The sequence below is a fragment of the Erythrolamprus reginae genome, chromosome 9, assembly GCF_031021105.1.
Source record: "Erythrolamprus reginae isolate rEryReg1 chromosome 9, rEryReg1.hap1, whole genome shotgun sequence".
Lineage (NCBI taxonomy): Eukaryota > Metazoa > Chordata > Lepidosauria > Squamata > Dipsadidae > Erythrolamprus > Erythrolamprus reginae.
Genome location: NC_091958.1, coordinates 14,076,525 through 14,095,524, shown reverse-complemented (window position 1 = coordinate 14,095,524; position 19,000 = coordinate 14,076,525). Strand labels below are relative to the sequence as shown.

General features: G+C 42.5%; 2 protein-coding genes across 3 annotated transcripts in view; one reads left to right on the top strand and one right to left on the bottom strand.

The window, feature by feature from the left end:
• Positions 1-260: 260 nt before the first annotated feature.
• Positions 261-3,786, bottom strand: THAP11 (THAP domain containing 11). Its single transcript, XM_070761665.1, has one exon. The coding sequence runs from the start codon at positions 3,622-3,624 to the stop codon at positions 2,812-2,814; it is 813 nt and encodes a 270-aa protein (XP_070617766.1). The 5' UTR covers positions 3,625-3,786; the 3' UTR covers positions 261-2,811.
• Positions 3,787-8,497: 4,711 nt separating this feature from the next.
• Positions 8,498-19,000, top strand: part of CENPT (centromere protein T) — a 34,486-nt gene continuing 23,983 nt past the window's right edge. The window contains exons 1-6 of one of the 2 annotated variants that reach the window (XM_070760395.1): positions 8,498-8,745; positions 9,897-10,005; positions 13,269-13,365; positions 14,555-14,688; positions 17,932-17,965; positions 18,622-18,755. In XM_070760395.1, coding sequence (XP_070616496.1) covers positions 8,659-8,745; positions 9,897-10,005; positions 13,269-13,365; positions 14,555-14,688; positions 17,932-17,965; positions 18,622-18,755 — 595 coding nt within the window. In that variant the 5' untranslated portion in view covers positions 8,498-8,658. The remainder of the gene's footprint in view (positions 8,746-9,896; positions 10,006-13,268; positions 13,366-14,554; positions 14,689-17,931; positions 17,966-18,621; positions 18,756-19,000) is intronic. The other variant, XM_070760397.1, reaches the window with a different exon arrangement.

Sequence of the window (19,000 nt, the reverse complement as noted above, 5' to 3'; positions counted from 1 at the left end):
GCATGGGGGAATTGAAACATCTCCCTCGAGCCTATACAATTTATGTATGGTATGTTTGTATATATGTTTGCTTAATAATGGAGGGTTTTTTAATATTTTAAATTGTAAATTATTAGATTTGTTATGAATTGTTTTATTGTGCTGTGAGCCGCCCCGAGTCTACGGAGAGGGGCGGCATACAAATCTAATAAATAATAATAATAATAATAATAATAACAACAACATTTTCTAGGCTCTGTAGACAAACTGTACATACAACGTAACAAAACAAAATAGATTTTATTCAAATTAAGCATATTTGTTAGCACCTCAGGATAACCAGGAAAATAGAACAGTCCAACATAGATAACCAGTTCAGCAGTCCAGTCAACTGAACATGTTTTAGTGCATAAAGATGGTAGAAAAGTACCACGTTGGTCACAACACACACTTTCAAAACACTCTCAGCCAGCTAGAATGCACAGGCATTTATTTACAGAGAGAGAAAATCAATGTATTGCCCAAGATCTTAAAAGATGAATGCAAGCAAAACATAAAGGGGTGTGCCCAGACCTGACCTAAATGCAACACTCAAATAGTGAAGGTATTCTGTATCAGAAATATAGGGCAGTGCTGAAATGTGCTAAATTTGGAGCTAAATCCAAAATAATAGCACAAAATCGACATTGTTCTTGGAACCTCTACTGAAAAGGACTGGATAAGAGTTCTCAATGACTACCGCTGAGAGTTCGTACAACGCACTGAATGTAAATCCTAATTTCTACTGTCATACCCTATACAGTCATTTACACCAACTGCAAGAAGAACAAAAGAACTGGGTGAATCTTATGATGTAGTCTAATAGGGGGGAAAGAATAATCACGAACATATACTTTCATCATAGTATGTTTTCAAGCTTTAAAAATTAGCTTTAATTGTGGATGGGTACAACATATATAACCAATATATACGACTGTGGTTCCTATTCATATTGATGCTAAGGAAAAAAATTGGACAGCTGGCCATTCTGTTCCTCATTAATGTCATCAAGTCACAGCAGCGCCAACAAAATAAACATTTAAGCTTGGAAAAGCAACAGTCAACGTGCTTATTAATAAGATGACGCAAAAAAGTGACAACAGGAAAAAAAACACCACCCTCACCCTATGTTTTACTGTTTGCTTCCTTTTAATTTAAACAAAAGTTTGGTATTTTCTAAAGAGCTGAAAAAACAATGTATTATTGTACGTATTTGAAATATATTCCAAAGAGAGGTACTACGTATCTACCGTAGGTGGATGGATGCAAAAAGATTAAGATTATTTCATGACAAAAGTTAAGTCCTTTTCCCTCTTCACACATCTTTTAAGACAAATGGCAACAGTTTTACAGAGATATAACCTAACCACTGACTTCCCCAAATAAAGTTGTATCAGTCCACAACCGAACCATTAGTTGGCTACATCATGTTAGGATTAGAGATTATAAGAGTTGTAGTTTTCACGAATCTAGGTCAACCTTGGCCACTTTAAGACTTGTGGACTTCAACTCCCAGAGTTCCTTAGTCAGCAAAACAAAGCTGGCTGAGGAATTGTGGGAGTTGAAGTCCACAAGTCTTAACGTTGCCAAGGTTGGAAATGCCTGATCTAGAGTGTCTCAGGGTGAAAAAACTCCTTAGGACTTTAACTCTGCACCCCTTCCTCTCAAGCTGAGTTTTCGTATATGCATAGCAATTTTTTTTTAAAGACTTGAGGAAATATAGTGGATTCAGAAGTAATTTTTGGGAGATTAACTTCATTGCTCTTATACTAGGGGAACTATACCACAGAAAAATATAAAGGAAAGCTGTTGTCCTCACAGGTTTTTCCAAGGGAAAAATACATTTGTTGAAAACTGAAACAAACAATGTTTAAATGCCCAGGAGGGCACCAATATATGAAATGACAGGAAAGCCGCAATAACTTTGTCAGCTGAATAGAAGCAAAACAGTAACTTCCCAACGGCAATATGGAGATAACAAACATCCTCCTGATAACCCTCTTTTAAATAGTAAGGATTCGTTTTGACAATAAAAATGGCACACTCTGCGTCAAAAGGTTCTGGGGGGCAGGAGCAGGGGGAGAAGAAATGCCTACAACTCCCTTTCATAAAAAGGAAAGATAAATGCACTGATGGCTGTGATTTTGTTTAAAAAAACATGACATTTCTCGCAGAATAATCCTGGTACAATGTTGTGACGCAGTGTGCCCTGGCCATTTCATGTAGTCCAGTATGAACAATAATGGACAGGTATGCCTGTCTTGAAAGTAACTGATTCTTTCCTCAAAATTAGCTTTGTACAACATGGGATTCGGCCGCAGTCTAGCTCCATGAGGGCTAAAAAGGGGACTCGTCCCAACCGAGTGACCGTCATCCAGAGTTCTGCAGCAGCTACGCCGGACTTGCCGCTAGACTCAGAATAATATTTAATGCAAAGGAAGATTAGCCGTTGACCAGAATCCCAGGGCCATCTTTTGAAAAGTATCGTGGCAAGAGTCTTTCGGCGGGATAAATGTTGAGGACACACGTTGAGGTCCCGCGGATTCAATCCGGGCCTGCTCGCAACAAAGAAGCCTGGGCTTCAGAAGCAGAGAACCAGGGGCTCAAAACTGGTCACTCTTCCCGTGGCTGCCAAACTCGGTGGCGGAAAATGTCGTTCCAGCAGCTGCCTGGGGCGCCATTTGTTTTGACAACCGTTTCCCCCCCCATCCTGCAAGTCTTTTTGATGCAAGATCTCCCCCCGTAATTCCCGCCACTGTCATGATCCCCATCCGGGCATATTTGGGGGGCGCCTCAGAGGCCGTGGCGCTTGCGGGCCACCCCGGCTAAGCTGGCGGCGTGCAGCAAGCGGTCCTTCTCCCGGATCTCCTCCCGAAGCTGGGTCTCGGCCAAGCGGAGCCTCCGGATGCTGCCTTTCATCTCCTTCATTTTGACTTCCAGCAGGGCGATGATGTCCCGCTGCTCGTTCAGCTTGCGCAGCAGCTCATCCGAGGTGGTGTCGGAAGAGAGCGAGTAGGAGTGATCTGGGGGGCTGTCCGGCAAGACCCCGTTGTCGGCGAGGAAAGCCAGGTGGGCCCCCACCATGGCCCCGGGGCCTCCCAGCTCCACCTGCACCGTCAGGTCCATGGGCTTGACATCCTCACCCCCACCACCAGTACCACCAGTGCCACCAGCACCTCCTCCTTCCGAGGCCCTGAGGAGGCCCTGGCTCTGCTGGGCAGCCGCCCCCTCTTGCAAAGTCAGCAGCACGGCCGCTTGGGCGACAGCGGCTTGGGCGGCTGCCTGCACGGCCGCTTGGGCAGCGGGGGCGTGCCGGGGTCTGCGAGCCCCTCGGGCCCCTTTGCGCTCGTTGACCCCGCGCAAGGGGAAGATGGTGGGGACGCGCACCAGGTAGGATTTGCGCCCGCCCGGGAAGTGCTCGGAGCAGACGCGGTGGCCCGTGGTGGGCTGGAAAGTGCTGAAGCAGCCGCTGACGCCGGCGCGGGAGACGTTCTTGAGCCAGAGGCGGCGCAGCTCAGCGTCCTTGGGGAAGGTGTAGAAGTGGAGCGCCTTGTCCCGGTGCGAGTTGTTGTAGCAGCCTGGCACGCAGCACGTGAACCCGGGCATGGTCTGCGCGGGGTGCCTTTGCCTCCGCCCTCCTCCTCCTCCTTCCCCCGGCGGGCCCGAGGCGGCGGGACTACAGATCCCACAAGGCCTCCCGCTCGCGGAGTCCCAAAGAGGCGGCGGCTGCTGCTGCTTGCAAGCTCCTTCGCCGACGCCACACACACACACAAGCCAAGCCTTTAAGCGCCACAGGAAACGGAACTACCCGCCCCACAAAGCACCGCGGCCGCGCCGCCGCGCCGGAACTCTCTTTCCCACAGGGCCTTGCGAGGCCAGGCTTGGAAAGCGCGGGGTTTCAATCCAGGCGGGGTGAGAGAGAGGGAGGGAGGGAGGAGGAGGCGGGGCGGGAGGGAAGATGGGACTACGCGTCCCAGGCGCCCTCATGAGGTACCAGCCTTCCCACAATGCCTCAGGTCTCATAAAACTGCCGTTCATAAGGCTGCCCGTTGTTAACCGGAATGACTCTTTTATCGTAATGTTCTTGGTTTAAAATGATATATGAAAAAAGTACACCCTCACTGGCCACTGTGTTTTATGTAGCGTATCTCTGTCATTAAAAACTGATAATTTTTAAATAAAAAATTAATACAGTATATATATACAGTATTTTTAAAAGGGTGCCCGTCGTTATTTTCAACCGCTCTTCCTCGTTTTTTCCCCTCTCGGTGTCGGAATGATAAGTGTCCCCCCCTCTCAGTGCCTACAGTAAAATGCCTCATCTAGGAAAGCGCGGGAACTCTGCAGACGAATTGTGGAAACAAAATATGAGGGGAAAAACTACGCTTCCCACAATGCAACGGATTCCAGCCTTCCACGTAGACGCCCGATTGGTCTCTTAATGCATTAGAACTCGGTTGCCCCGACAGCGGCATTCGTTTCGCTCGTTGCCACGACGACCGTTTTATTAGGCGCCGCCGCCGCCGCAGCATCTCTAAGCCTTTGCCGTGGTAACTCGAGGACCGGTTGGTCGGCCTAGTGAGATTCTGCAGCACACCCCACTTCCGAAGAATAAAATGAATGCCAAGCAAAATTAATATTAATATCAATAATAATATCATCAACAACAACAACAAAGTTGGAAGGGACCTTGGAGGTAGTCTAGTCATCTAGGAGGTCTTCTAAATTGTTTTAAATAAAACACAATAACACAATGTTGCTGCTGACTTGTGGTCTCTCATATTGCTACATCACTTAGAAACAGTATCTGGCCTTCATTTTTTATGGATTTCTAAAGTTCTAAAAGAGAATAAAAAATACCTTTCAAATTTCTGTTATAAACATAACATCACCACAAAGTATCATGGATATCATTCTTCTATGAAATATCCCAAAGGTGCTCCCCCCCCCCAAAAGGCAATTGGGCTCTCTTGGGGTTCCTTTTCTTTGACATTTTCTTTCTCATCCAAGAAGCTTCTTCAGTTCAGAGCAAACTAAAAAAAAGCCTGACATGACTTTTCTAATATTTTAATATAGAGGGGACAGCTTTTCCAACAAAAACATTAATTTGTTTTACTGCTTTTTTGTAGTATTTAGTTTAATAACTTCACTAGATCTTCTTAGTACCATTACTATTCAATGTCTATGGAATCTTTTTTTCTTTGAGTCAGTGTTGACTTCTGGTGATTGCTTAGATAGGTCTCTGCAGGGTTTTTTGACAATATTTTGGAAGTGGTTTGCCATTAACTATTTCCTAAGGTTGAGAGATAATTGGTCCAAGGTCACCCAACCTAAAGCAGAGTCTTGTGCTTAACCACTTCATGACACTGGCACTCTAAATAATTTAATGCCCTCTAAAAATGACTTCTATTGCTACTTAATGACTTTGAAGAATGATTATTTACAATTGTCATGAAATTATCCAGTTATTATTGCGCCCCCCCCATTCCTGTGAGCCTCCCCGAGTTTTCGGAGAAGGGCAGCATACAAATCAAATAATAAATAAATAATAAATTCAATACACTGTATTTCTATCTAGTAAGCATTTAATTAACTGGAATTTAACTCAATTTTAACTTTTAAATCTCAAAAGCAGCAATATATAAACAGGCAATCATAAACAAAAATTTCAAACTTTATTAAGTATAAAAGTATAACACTGAGTACTGTATATTCACTCAGCAAGATAATTCAGTAATTACTTTGCTCTTTCCATTATCAACCCCCAGCCATTTCAAAACAGTCCTGTTTTAAAAAGTTTTTAAAAGAATTAAAATCAAGAGTACAGCTCTTGTATTTGATGGGAAGGCCTCCCCAAGGAGGAGAGTTCCTCTAGAGAATGTTTGCTTTCAACTCCTGTCACATCTCAGATTGCACATTGCTAACTTAAATTATAAAGGATGGTTGCTGTTACCTTTGATAGTACTTGAATTAATGTTGGGCTGAATAGAACCTGGGTTAATAAATAATAAGCTACCAGATCTCTCCAGTTTCATGTCCATTACCAAGTCATCCAGATTTGAAAGTGGCATATTTAGTCACTATTTAGTTTGTTTTGAGTTAGCATATTGGATGAATCCAGCCTCCCAACTAGCTTTCTTCAATCTGCTGCCTTCATAAAAGATTGGACTGGAACTCCCATATTTCTAGCTAGCATAGCCTTGTTGGAACCAATAGAAGTGGTCCCTTTATTCACTGTTGACGTGTACAAAATTATTTGTCCAGCTGGACAAAGATACAGCTGGCAGCCGTGAAAGACAACTGGAACACCAAACCTTTTCAATGCTGCAGAGAAGAGGAAGACACTTCAGTGGGATTGGATGCTATTTATTTATTTTTATTTTATTTGTCAAACATGTATAGGATAGTAGTAGTTTGTATAAATATAAGTAAAAAGTAACAATAGAAGAGGACAATTGATAAATGTATCTTAAAGAATTCTATTCTACTGTATTCTAGGACAGGGACGGTAGGCACAGTGGTGCACTTACGCACGCCCCTTATAGACCTCTTAAAAACAGGGAGAAACAAATCATTGTCAAATGCGTTTATTGATTTATTGATACATTGATTTACCGTGACAAAAGCAATTCAATTCAGAAAGAGTAGCATAATGAAATGTAAATTATGTAAACTGTGAGATATAATTTATAAGAAAGTTTGAAAATGATATAGAATAATACAAATAGGCTGTAAGGAACAAAGACCAGCTAGATAGCTGGTGTATATGTTAACCGCTAAATGCTTAAATTCTGATATATTAATCAATCTATATTTTGTATATTTATTATGTTTTATATGTGAGTTTTGTGTGTGTGTGTGTGTGTGTGTGTGTATATGACGGTCTTGGTATATTTGGGTTTCTTCCCGTGTAGGATTTGGAAATTTCTGGTGACGTTTTGATGAGGTCCCACTCATCATCTTCAGGCTGGTGTTTCTGTCCTTGTTCTAAGGCGAACACTGCGAGACCTAAGCTGCCTCCCTCTATAAATAAAGGGAGGAGGTTTTTTCTTTTTTCCTTCATGCATTCTTATGTTCTGCATTAAGGAAAAAAGAAATAACCTCCTCCCTTTTCCAACACTTCAAAACTACAGGATATGAAATTGATTTTGACAGTACTAAATTAATTTCCAAAACAGAACACTACAGCAAAAGAATAATAATGGAAGCCATCGAGATAGAAAAACATCCCCAAAATATGAACAAGCGGGATGATACCTCCCGGCTACCAGACATCTGGAAACCAGCCCTCAAACGTAACCCAGCCATAAAAACAGAAACTAGACTCAGAACACATATTGCAAAACAATAAAGTAGCCTGCAAGCTCCAACTACTCAGGATATCACGCCTAATCAAAAAACCATTAACCAATCAGCATACTTCAGCTACATCAACGACCCCAGATGTTACCCCACTGACTCACCAGGAAGTTTCTACACAGCAGGCAATTGCTGAGCCATCAAACCACACCCAGCCACCAGTATTTATAGAAGGAAGGCAGCTTAGTCTCGCAGTGTTCACCTTAGAACAAGGACAGAAACACCAGCCTGAAGATGAGTGGGACCTCATCGAAACGTTGCCAGAAATTTCCAAATCCTACACGGGAAGAAACCCGAATATACCAAGACCATCAAACATATATATATATTTGTTTTCGTAGATTTTCACGGGTACAGGTATGACGGTCTTGGTATATTCGGGTTTCTTCCCGTGTAGGATTTGGAAATTTCTGGCGACGTTTCGATGAGGTCCCACTCATCATCTTCAGGCTGGTGTTTCTGTCCTTGTGCTAAGACGAACACTGCGAGACCTAAGCTGCCTTCCTTCTATAAATACTGGTGGCTGGGTGTGGTTTGATGGCTCAGCAATTGCCTGCTGTGTAGAAACTTCCTGGTGAGTCAGTGGGGAAACATCTGGGGTCGTTGATGTAGCTGATGTAGCTTCAGCTACATCAACGACCCCAGATGTTTCCAAATCCTACACGGTGAGAAACCCGAATATACCAAGACCGTCATATATATATATATATATATATATATATATATATATATATATATATATGTGTGTGTGTGTGTGTGTGTGTGTGTGTGTGTGTGTGTGTCTATGTATATATATATGTGTGTGTGTTTTTTTCTTTTTTGTTGTTTTTGTATTCTTGCTTCGCTTTTATATGTAAATATTTAATAGAGATATTTTTTAAAAAGTAAACGGGAGAGGTCGACTATATCTAAGGTTAAAATATTATATCCCCCCCTCCTCCACCGAAGCCTTCAAAAGCCCCTTTTCCGCTTTATCCCAGACGTGGGAGAGAACAGCCTTCCCTAACTCGATCCAAATTCCCCCGAGTTCTCGTAGGGAACGATAGGAACAGACAACCCAACGCACGGCCAGCGTTTCCGGGCGGATCCTATAGAGGAACTCCATCTCCCACCGGGCCACGCGAGGTAAAGGGAAAGGCGGGGCCGTTCTCGCGAGAATTTCAGTCAGCGGCGAGGCCTGCTTGAATCCCGACGCGGGAAAGGACTTTTGCAGAGCGCTCTCGGGCTCGTCGCTCTCCTCGCCGTAACGGTCTCGGGTGGGCGACGGGGTGCGGCCGAGCCATGGCCAGTCGGAGGAGCCTGCGAAGGCAGCAGCCGGAGGGGGAGCCGCAAGGGCGAAGGAGGTCGCTGCGGTTGGCCAGGCAAAAGGTGCGGGAAGTCAGAAGACTTGGGCGGCGGCATATATATACATATGAATATTTGATAGGAAATATACCAGGGTGATCCAACAGAAAATATAGTATTCATTGATAGGTAGGACATTATGATAGATGCTTTTATGAACTCCGTTAGGTCAGATTGGAGGTGACGTAGCTCTAATCTATCTAAGCCCCAAATTTCAAGTCTGATGGCATAAGGCAGAGGTCTTCAAACTTGGCCACTTTAATACTTGTGGACTTCAACTCCCAGAATTCTCCAGCATGCTATGCTATGCTATGCTATGCTGGCTGGAGAATTCTGGGAGTTAAAGTCCACAAGTATTAAAGTTGCCAAGTTTGGGGACCCCTGGCATAAGGTATTCTGTTGCGAACAGAGGTGTGGAGGATTATATCTGTTAATCATAGAGGATTGTATCTGTTGTGACTACCCTGAAAAAGGGACAAATAAAGCTCATAAGGAATTACCTGCCCCACTTAATTATGTTTACAACTTTGCTTTTCAAAGGAACCTTCAAGAGCAAAAGCAAGAAAACATAAATGCATCTAATGACAGGTTTTTGAAATAAAGGAGGATCCTTTATAATAGAGCTCACTGCAATTATGGTGGTGAACCTTCTCCCACTGAAGTGCAGGAATGAACCTCCACAACCATCCCAGCAAGACTGAAAACCTGAGATTTGCCAATTTACAGGCAACAGTTTCCTGGGACGTTTTTAGAGTAAAGACAGAGAAGTACCGTATTTCACCCTTGTACTTTCTTGAAAAACATTGTCAAGGAACAATAGCCCTAGGCATAGTTGTTTAAGAGAGAACTCCCAAGCTTTCCTTTAGAGAAAATTACTTTCATAATGTACTAGGGTAGATTAGGCTGAAATAATATTGTGCAGCCATTGTTTCAGCAAGTAGGGTGAATAAAAAGAAACATACAACTATAAGATGTATTACATGGCTCTATATTACACGAATACCAATCTCCACAAAATATAGTCTTATTCAGCCTAATTTTTATGTAATAAGCAGAATAGGAGGCGATGTCCTTGCTTAATTGCATTTATAAATTCTGGTATTCAATTACTAAAGTGCACCATTGCTATTTGTCTTTTACAATTGCAATTGCCTTCTTTGGTCTGTTTATTTCAGGCTGCATCCGTTAATTATCAAAGATCCTTGGCTTACCAGGCACCTACCAACTCTGCACAGTTGGATTTTGCAACACCTCGAACCATTTTTAAAAAGGTCCTACAGACACGTAAGTATGATGGGGGAGAGCAGTGTTTCAGGTCATGCTGCATTGGAGAAATTCAGAATCACAGATAAAACAGTCATTGCTAATTACAGGCTACTCACAACAACAGACCCAGGAAGTATTTTGTACTTTAGTAAATACTGTAGTAAAGGTTTAAAAATGTGAAAGGGCAATCTGCATTTTGAATGTTCACCATCTTGATTTGCATGGAATTTATTAGTTACAATATGTTCCACATCTGGAAGGATGGCTAGTAAACTCTTCCTCGCCCAGGGTCAGTGTGGATGCTGTCAAAGTCCCTGATGGAGACAATGTCTTCAATGGGACTAAGTGCAACCCAGCCGTGTGGGGTCACTCACGAACGCGAATCCTAGAAAGGAGACTTGGACACATTCTCTCTCTGGGTGAAGTGACACGGTATAGAGCCATGCACCTCTTTTTATTTGGGAACATAAGGAAATGGGGATAATTACATGTACATGTCAAGTGATACATCCAATAACATAACTTCAAACATATCTTTGAGTTCTTCCTATTCCCACAAATATCACAAAACAATTTCCTAGAAACTCTTCCTCAAAGCAGATGTTTCTCACACCTAATTTCTCTGAAGCCTTCTGGCTTGTCTCAAATAATCTTCCTTAATCACCCTCTCTCCTCCTGTGTATGCTTCAGGCAATGTAAATCTCCCCCTTTGATCCTATAATGTCCTGTCTGGAGTGATGTCAACTTTGTTTATTAGTGAGATGTTTATTGAGCCCTTTTGTTTCTCTGTTGTAATTACCAGGAATGCAGACTAGGCAAGTTTAGTGCCCTCCTATCCTGGATTATAATAAGCAGAGCGTTTTTATGCTAGAGGTCCAGATATATATAATTATAATACAATCCTATTCTAACATATTTATGCTATACTGCAACAGGTCAGTTGTATAGAAACATAGAAACTTAGAAGATTGACGGCAGAAAAAGACCTCAGGGTCCATCTAGTCTGGCTTTATACTATTTCCTGTATTTTATCTTAGGATGGATATATGTTTATCCCAGGCATGTTTCAATTCAGTTACTGTGGATTTACCAACCACGTCTGCTGGAAGTTTGTCCCAAGCATCTACTATTCTTTCAGTAAAATAATATTTTCTCATGTTGCTTCTGATCTTTCCCCCAACTAACCTCAGATTGTGCCCCCTTGTTCTTGTGTTCACTTTCCTATTAAAAACACTTCCCTGCTGAACCTTATTTAATCCTTTAACCTATTTAAATGTTTTGATCATGTCCCCCACTTTCCCTTCTGTCCTCCAGACCAGTGATTTTCAACCTTTTTTGAGCCATGGCACATTTTTTACATTTATAAAACCCTGGGGCACATTGGGGGGGGGGGAGGGGCAGCTAAAAAAAGTTTGGACAATTTTTTTTTCTCTCTCCCTCCCTCTTTCTCTCCCTTCTTTTTTCTCTCCCTCCCTCTTTCTTTCTCTCTTCCTTCCTTCCTCCCTCCATGTCTTTCTCTCTCCCACCTTCCCTCCCTCTCTTGCTCTCTCTCTTGCTTTCTCTCTCTCTTTTGTTCTTTCTCTCTCTTTCTTTCTTTCTCTTTCTTTCTTTCTTTCTCTCTCTTGTTTTCTTTTTCTCTTTCTTTCTCTCTCTCTCTCTTTCTCTCTCTTGCTTTCTTTCTCTCTTGTTTTCTTTCTCTCTTTCTCTCTCTCTCTCTTGCTTTCTCTCTCTCTTTTGTTCTTTCTCTCTCTTTCTTTCTTTTTCTTTCTTTCTTTCTTTCTTTCTCTCTCTTGTTTTCTTTTTCTCTTTCTTTCTCTCTCTCTCTCTTTCTCTCTCTTGCTTTCTTTCTCTCTTGTTTTCTTTCTCTCTTTCTCTCTCTCTCTCTTGTTTTCTTTCTCTCTCTGAGCTTCGCGGCACACCTGACCATGTCTCATGGCACACTGGTTGAAAAACACTGCTCCAGACTATACAGATTGAGTCCATGAAGTCTTTCCTGATAAGTTTTATGCTTAAGACCTTCCACCATTTTTGTAGCCCGTCTTTGGACCCGTTCAATTTTATCAATATCTTTTTGTAGGTGGTCTCCAGAACTGAACACAGTTGTATCTTTGCGTTGTACCAAATGAGAGGAACAGTCTAGGATGCTGTGTTCCAAAGGTGCTTTTTCAAAAGGCAACTGGACTTTTTTTGTTTTTCCCTGAAGACATTTGGCTTCTCCTCCAAGAAACTTATTCGGTTCTTACTCCATTTCTTGGATGGAAAGAGAAATGTCTTCAAGGAAAGCCAAAGAAAGTCCAATTGTCTTTTGAAAAAGCACTTTTGGGATAATCATGACCTGGATGACTGAGAATCTTCATAGACTGTCTAGGATATGTTGTGGTTAGCTCTGGCCCAGCTCCTGCCCCAAGGAATGTGGAGGTGGATGTGGGGGAGACATCCACATACCGCAGGCCTGTTTTGCTCCCATTAGAATCTGCTGACAAAGTCTCCTCTGACCAAGGAAGCGTGAGTGACAGGGAAGAGGGGAGTTTGGCAGACAGCCCAGGAGGAGATCAATCATCTGTATCATCCCTGGATTCTGAACAAGAATTAATGACACATCCACGCATGCGTAGAGTGATGCATAGGAGACAACAACTGAAGGATTATTACAAGAGAAAATGAGGCCACCTGTGGTTGGGTGGGGCTGCTGTAATTAGTGCTACAGATAAAAGTGCAGCCTGGTGTTTTAGCGTCATGGCAGTTTATCTGATTCATTGTTTCGTCAAGATCGTGGGTTTTGCTCTTCAGGATTGTGTGTGTGGACTCTCTGGACTTTAGAATTGGACTCAATTTCCCAGTTATTGGGTGAGCAATTGGACTGCATTTAACCTGTGCCTTGTGTGTACCAGAAAATCCCTTTGACATTTAAAAAAGGGAGCTGTTTCTGCTTTTCTGTTTATAAAAATGTTTGGGTTTTCCTTTTATCGTGTGGTGTGTGTCTTCCTGGACTAATTACCCTGTAATTATGGGTGATTGAGACACACCAGCAGAACAGGATACTACCCATCCATCCATGTAAGTTCAGTGCATTTCTGAAACCAATGTGATCCTCAAGTAAATAGAAGAGTTAGCAACTTGAAGATGTAAAAATGACGTATTCTTCAGAAGGTGAAAAAATATACAGTAGTGTTTAGAAAACTTCATTTTTTTAGGACAGTGAACAGAGGTAGCTATGGTTTTGAAGCATTTTGGAATTCAGCTCTTGCTGAAATAATGTTCATTGTTGCTTTTTTTGACAGAGTCAATTGTTTCCCCTCTTGTTTCTGAGAAACCTGATTCTCCAAAACCAATTGATACAACTTTCAATATTCCTGGGAAGCTTAGTTCTTCTTCCATGTAAGTGGTTCCTTTGTGTTTTACAGTTACTAAAATAAAGGCTACAAATCTGTTTTGACTATTGTGAGTAACACACTTAGGATCGCAATGTAAAATTGCTGCACTCAAAAGGTAAGAACTATGAAATCTTTATTTCTCTGCAATGGCCATGGACCTTAAGAGCAGAAGTGTTGACGCTCCAAATCAAGCCTTAAATAAAATTATTTCTGTTTCCTCTTGAAATCAGCCAAGGAATTAATATTTTATTAATAATCTATTGTGTTATTAATATTAAATTAATGTAAATTTTATTGATTAAATTGTTAATACAGATATTGTGCTACTTTTAATGATCTACCTTTGTGAGTTCTGAGAACATATATTGCTAAAATCTCATTACCTTTTTCCCATGTGGGTGGTATCCATTGTATGAAAAGATTGCATTAAGATGCTTTTCAACTTTTAGGAACATGTATGTATAAGCTGCTAAGTTAAAATCAAATCCCACCTTTATGCAGTATGTGGACTGACCTACTGGCAGTTATGTGCTACTCCTGCTCACTTTGGTCCTCACTGAATAATCTGTTTTCTCTGTTTCCTAACAAAGGGGAGTATTTATTTATTTATTTATTCATTCATTCATTCAGCCATTCTTTCTTTCTTTATTTATTTATATTTATTTATTTATTTATATTGATTGATTGATTGGATTTGTATGCCGCCCCTCTCCGGAGACTCGGAGCGGCTAACAGCAACAATAAAACAGTGTACAATAGTAATCTAATACTAAAAACGATTAAAAACCCGTTAATATAAAAACCAGACATACATACATACATACCATGCATAGAATTGTAAAGGCCTAGGGGGAAAGAGGATCTCAATTCCCCCATGCCTGACGGCAGAGGTGGGTTTTAAGTAGCTTACGAAAGGCAAGGAGGGTGGGGGCAATTCTAATCTCTGGGGGGAGTTGGTTCCAGAGGGCCGGGGCCGCCGCAGGCAAGGCTCTTCCCCTGGGTCCCGCCAAGCAACATTGTTTAGTTGATGGGACCGGGAGAAGATCCACTCTTAGTATTGCTTTAGCTACGACCTTTGTGTGAAGCATTGATTAAATATGGAACGACCAATGGTTGGTTTAAGCACTATGGAGGCTTGTCCTTCGAGTATTCTGCTACTGGTAGTTCTGAAGACCTGTCTTGTTGACTCTTAGCAATCTAGAAGTCAGCTTGCCGTCCTCCACGAAGAGACAGAAGACGAGGATTGCACGGCATCCGACGAGATCAAAAAAGGTCCGTCTTTCAGAATTTGAAAGAGATCTGAATAACCAGCTTCACTCCAGCACAGGTAAATGTGGCCTTTGGAAACTACTCTGACCAAATTTTGAATGCTTTTTTTAAAAAAAAAAATTGTTTTCCTCCAAGAAATAAAGAAAATACAGGGGGTGGACAAAAAGGTGGAAACACCTTGCAGTTCTTCCGTGGAATCCAGATTTGTGAAGCTCCCTTCGAACAGTTTTTGTGGAAACTGGGTTCTGTACGTGTCTATTGAGCTCTGCAGTGATTTTAGGAGGTGCCGTCTTGCGATCCGCTCTAACAATTCGCTTTAGAGTCCGATGGTCTCTCTCAGACAACTTTGACTTTCAACCAGACCTATGCTTGGTTGAGGACGTTTTCCCTTCTTTTTCAAAAGCAGTCATTGCTTTTTATTATTATTATTATTATTATTATTATTATTATTATTTATTCGATTTGTATGCCGCCCCTCTCCGAAGACTCGACCTCTTGAAACGCCAAACATGACCTCTTGAAACGCCAAACATTCAGGCACTTTCTGTTACACTAGCGCCTGCCATTCGAGCACCAACAATTTGGCCTCTTTGAAAGGCTGAGAGGTCTGCCATTTCTATAAGGTTATAACCAATTTCTTTAAATTTCTGTTAAAAAAAAGGTAGCTTAAAAAAACATCAAATAACAGAATTTAAAAAAAACATTAAAATATGTCAAGTTTTGATTGATCTGAACATGTTGAAACATGTTGCCAAAAAGTCAAGTATTTCCATTTTTTTGTCCACCCCCTGTAGTTTGTATGTATGTTTTGACATCTGACGATTCCAGTTAAAGTATGAAGAAAATTACCCAAGGATTTGTTAACCTTTATTTATGGAGATCAGATAATGGTTAGAAGAAATAACAAAATAAAAATAAAGAAATAATGTCTATATTATGGCCAGTGAATGAATTCTGTGGAAGAGGACACGCCTAGCCTGTGAAAAAAGCTAAGCAGTGAACATATTTATTACTGTACATTCTCCTGGAAATCAGTCTTCCCGTGTTTAATTTCACTATAATGCTGAAGACCTGTCAAGTGACACGCTGCACTGACATTGTTCAGATTAAAGCAGATCCAAGTTATTCGCAGGTGCCCGAAAGCAGAGCAATGCGGTGAAATTAATATAATTAATACAAATCCTAGGTGTGGCAATAAATAGAATACAGTCATACCTCGTCTTACGAACCTAATTGGTTCCAGGGGGAGGTTCGTAAGACGAAAGGTTCGTAAGACGAAACATTGTTTCCCATAGGAAACAATGTAAAGTCAATTAATCCGTGCAACCAAAAAAAAACCCCCCGCAAAAAAACGCCGCCCGGCTGTCACCTTTTAAAACAGCCTGGGGGCTTCTCAGCGACCTCCCGAACACGCAACGACAAACCCGAACTTCCGGGTTCGGCGTTCAGGAGGCCGCCGAGAAGCCCCCAGGCTGTTTTAAAAGGTCACAGCTGGGCTGGGGGGCTCTCCAGCAACCTCCCAAACCCCGAACTTTTGCTGAACTTCCGGGTTCGGGGTTCGGGAGGTTGCTGGGAAGCCCCCCAGCCCGGCTGTGACCTTTTAAAACAGCTGGGCGGCTTCCCAGCAGCTTCCCGAAGCCGAACGCCAAACCCGAACTTCCGCGTTCAGCGTTCGGAGGCTGCTGGGAAGCCCCGCCGCCCGGCTGTCACCTTTTAAAACAGCCGCGCGGCTTCCCAGCAGCCTCCGAACGGTTTAGAAAAAATTTGCCTCTTCTTACGAACTTTTTTCGTGTTACGAACGCCAAACCCAAACTTCCGGGTTCTGCGTTCGGAGGCTGCTGGGAAGCCCCGCCGCCCGGCTGTCACTTTTTAAAACATCCGGGGGGCTTCCCAGCAGCCTCCCGAACGTCGAACCCGGAAGTTCGGGTTTGGCGTTCGTAACACGAAAAAAGTTCGTAAGAAGAGGCAATTTTTTTCTGAACCCCGGGTTCGTATCTCGAGTTGTTCGTAAGACGAGGGGTTCGTATATTGAGGTACCACTGTACATTATTTATCCTGCTTTGGACAGCCATACCAGTAACTTCTAATGACTAGCTCTGCTTATTCATTAATTAGTACTTAAGTAGTAACACTTCCACATATAAGCAGCTCATCTAATACAGTGATACCTCGTCTTACGAACTTAATTCGTTCCGTGGCCAGGTTTGTAAGGTGAAAAGTTCGTAAGACGAAGCAATTTTCCCCAGAGGAATCAATGTAAAAGCAAGTAATGTGTGCAACCCCATCCCAAAAGTCACCCCTTTTGCCTTGCGCTGCTGGGAATCCCCGCCTCTTGACTTCCGTTGCCAGCCGAAGCCCTGGGATTCCCCTGAGGCTCCCCTCGCTGGGATTCAAAGCAGCGCCAGCAAAAATGAAGGGATTCCCTTCATTGGTGGGGTTTCCCAGCGAGGGGAGCCTCAGGGGAATATCCGCGCTTTGGCTGACAACGGAAGTCTGGAGGTGGGGCATCCCAGCGGCGGCATCTCGGGTTCGTAAGGTGAAAATCAGTCAAAATGCAGTCAGGCGGTAGGGAAAGCAAGTAGGATGCTTGGCTGCATAGCTAGAGGTATAACAAGCAGGAAGAGGGAGATTGTGATCCCGCTTTATAGAGCACTGGTGAGACCCCATTTGGAATACTGTGTTCAGTTCTGGAGACCTCACCTACAAAAAGATATTGACAAAATTGAACGGGTCCAAAGACGGGCTACAAGAATGGTGGAAGGTCTTAAGCATAAAACGTATCAGGAAAGACTTCATGAACTCAATCTGTATAGTCTGGAGGACAGAAGGAAAAGGGGGGACATGATCGAAACATTTAAATATATTAAAGGGTTAAATAAGGTTCAGGAGGGAAGTGTTTTTAATAGGAAAGTGAACACAAGAACAAGGGGACACAATCTGAAGTTAGTTGGGGGAAAGATCAAAAGCAACATGAGAAAATATTATTTTACTGAAAGAGTAGTAGATCCTTGGAACAAACTTCCAGCAGACGTGGTAGATAAATCCACAGTAACTAAATTTAAACATGCCTGGGATAAACATAGATCCATCCTAAGATAAAATACAGAAAATAGTATAAGGGCAGACTAGATGGACCATGAGGTCTTTTTCTGCCGTCAGACTTCTATGTTTCTATGTTTCTAAAATCGTTTGGAAGAAGAGGCAAAAAAATCTTAAGCACCGGGTTCGTATCACGAAAAGTTTGTATGAAGAGGGGTTCGTAAGACGAGGTATCACTGTATATCTTAATCTCTCTTTGCAGCTCAGGACTTGCTGGACCAGACATCTTTGACAAAGTAGGTTACAGTTCTGTTTTGTTTTTTCCTAAAAAAACGGGCTCAAACAAACCTCAAAAATGGGCCAAGGAAAGGCCTGAAAAAGGGATGGAAATGGGGCAAGCATAGGCAAAAATATATCCGATGGGTGGGCAGGGTTTTGGCAGTACAGTGTTCCCTCGATTTTCGCGGTGGATGTGTTCCAAGACCGCCCGCGAAAGTCAAATTTCGGCGAAGTAGAGATGCGGAAGTAAATACACTATTTTTGGCTATGAACAGTATCCCAAGCCTTCCCTTAACACTTTGAACCCCTAAATTGCAATTTCCCATTCCCTTAGCAACCATTTAGATTATTACTCCCCATGTTTATTAAAGTTTATTTAAAAAATATTTATTAAAGGTGGATGAAAGTTTGGCGATGACATATGACGTCATCAGGTGGGGAAAACCGTGGTGTAGGGAGGAAAACCGCAAAGTATTTTTTAATTAATATTTTTGAAAAACCGTGGTATAGACTTTTCGCGAAGTTCGAACCCGCGAAAATCGAGGGAACACTGTATTCAGCCTATAAGAGGCACAGACATTTTCACCCACTTTGGGAAACAAAAAAGTGCACCTTACAGCCCCCCAAATATGGTAAGTCTAAATGCTATTGCTATATGCTGTTCTGTTCTCAGGTCTCTTCAGATCTCTTTTACAACTCCAATACCATTGAACTCTGCTGGAAGAAAAGGTTTGGCCCGATACCGATCAGTTAATGTGAAGGATTTTGAAGGAGGCCTTGAACAAGGCTTGTTACAGATCAAAGACCGTGAGTCCGATTTGGGCTATTTTTTTTGTCCTGGTGCGTTTGTTAAAGAGAGCAACCTGGGAACGGAGGGGTCAGAATGGGATACGATCTGTACTGGAGGCAGAATCAACTGAAGACGGGGTGGTGTCGGGAAACGAAAATGAAAGTGTTGTGGCATGCTGGCTGCTGGCCACTCCAGCTGCAAAATCAGAAGAGGGGGCATGGGAGTCGGGACTACTGCAACGCTCTCTACATGGGGATACCTT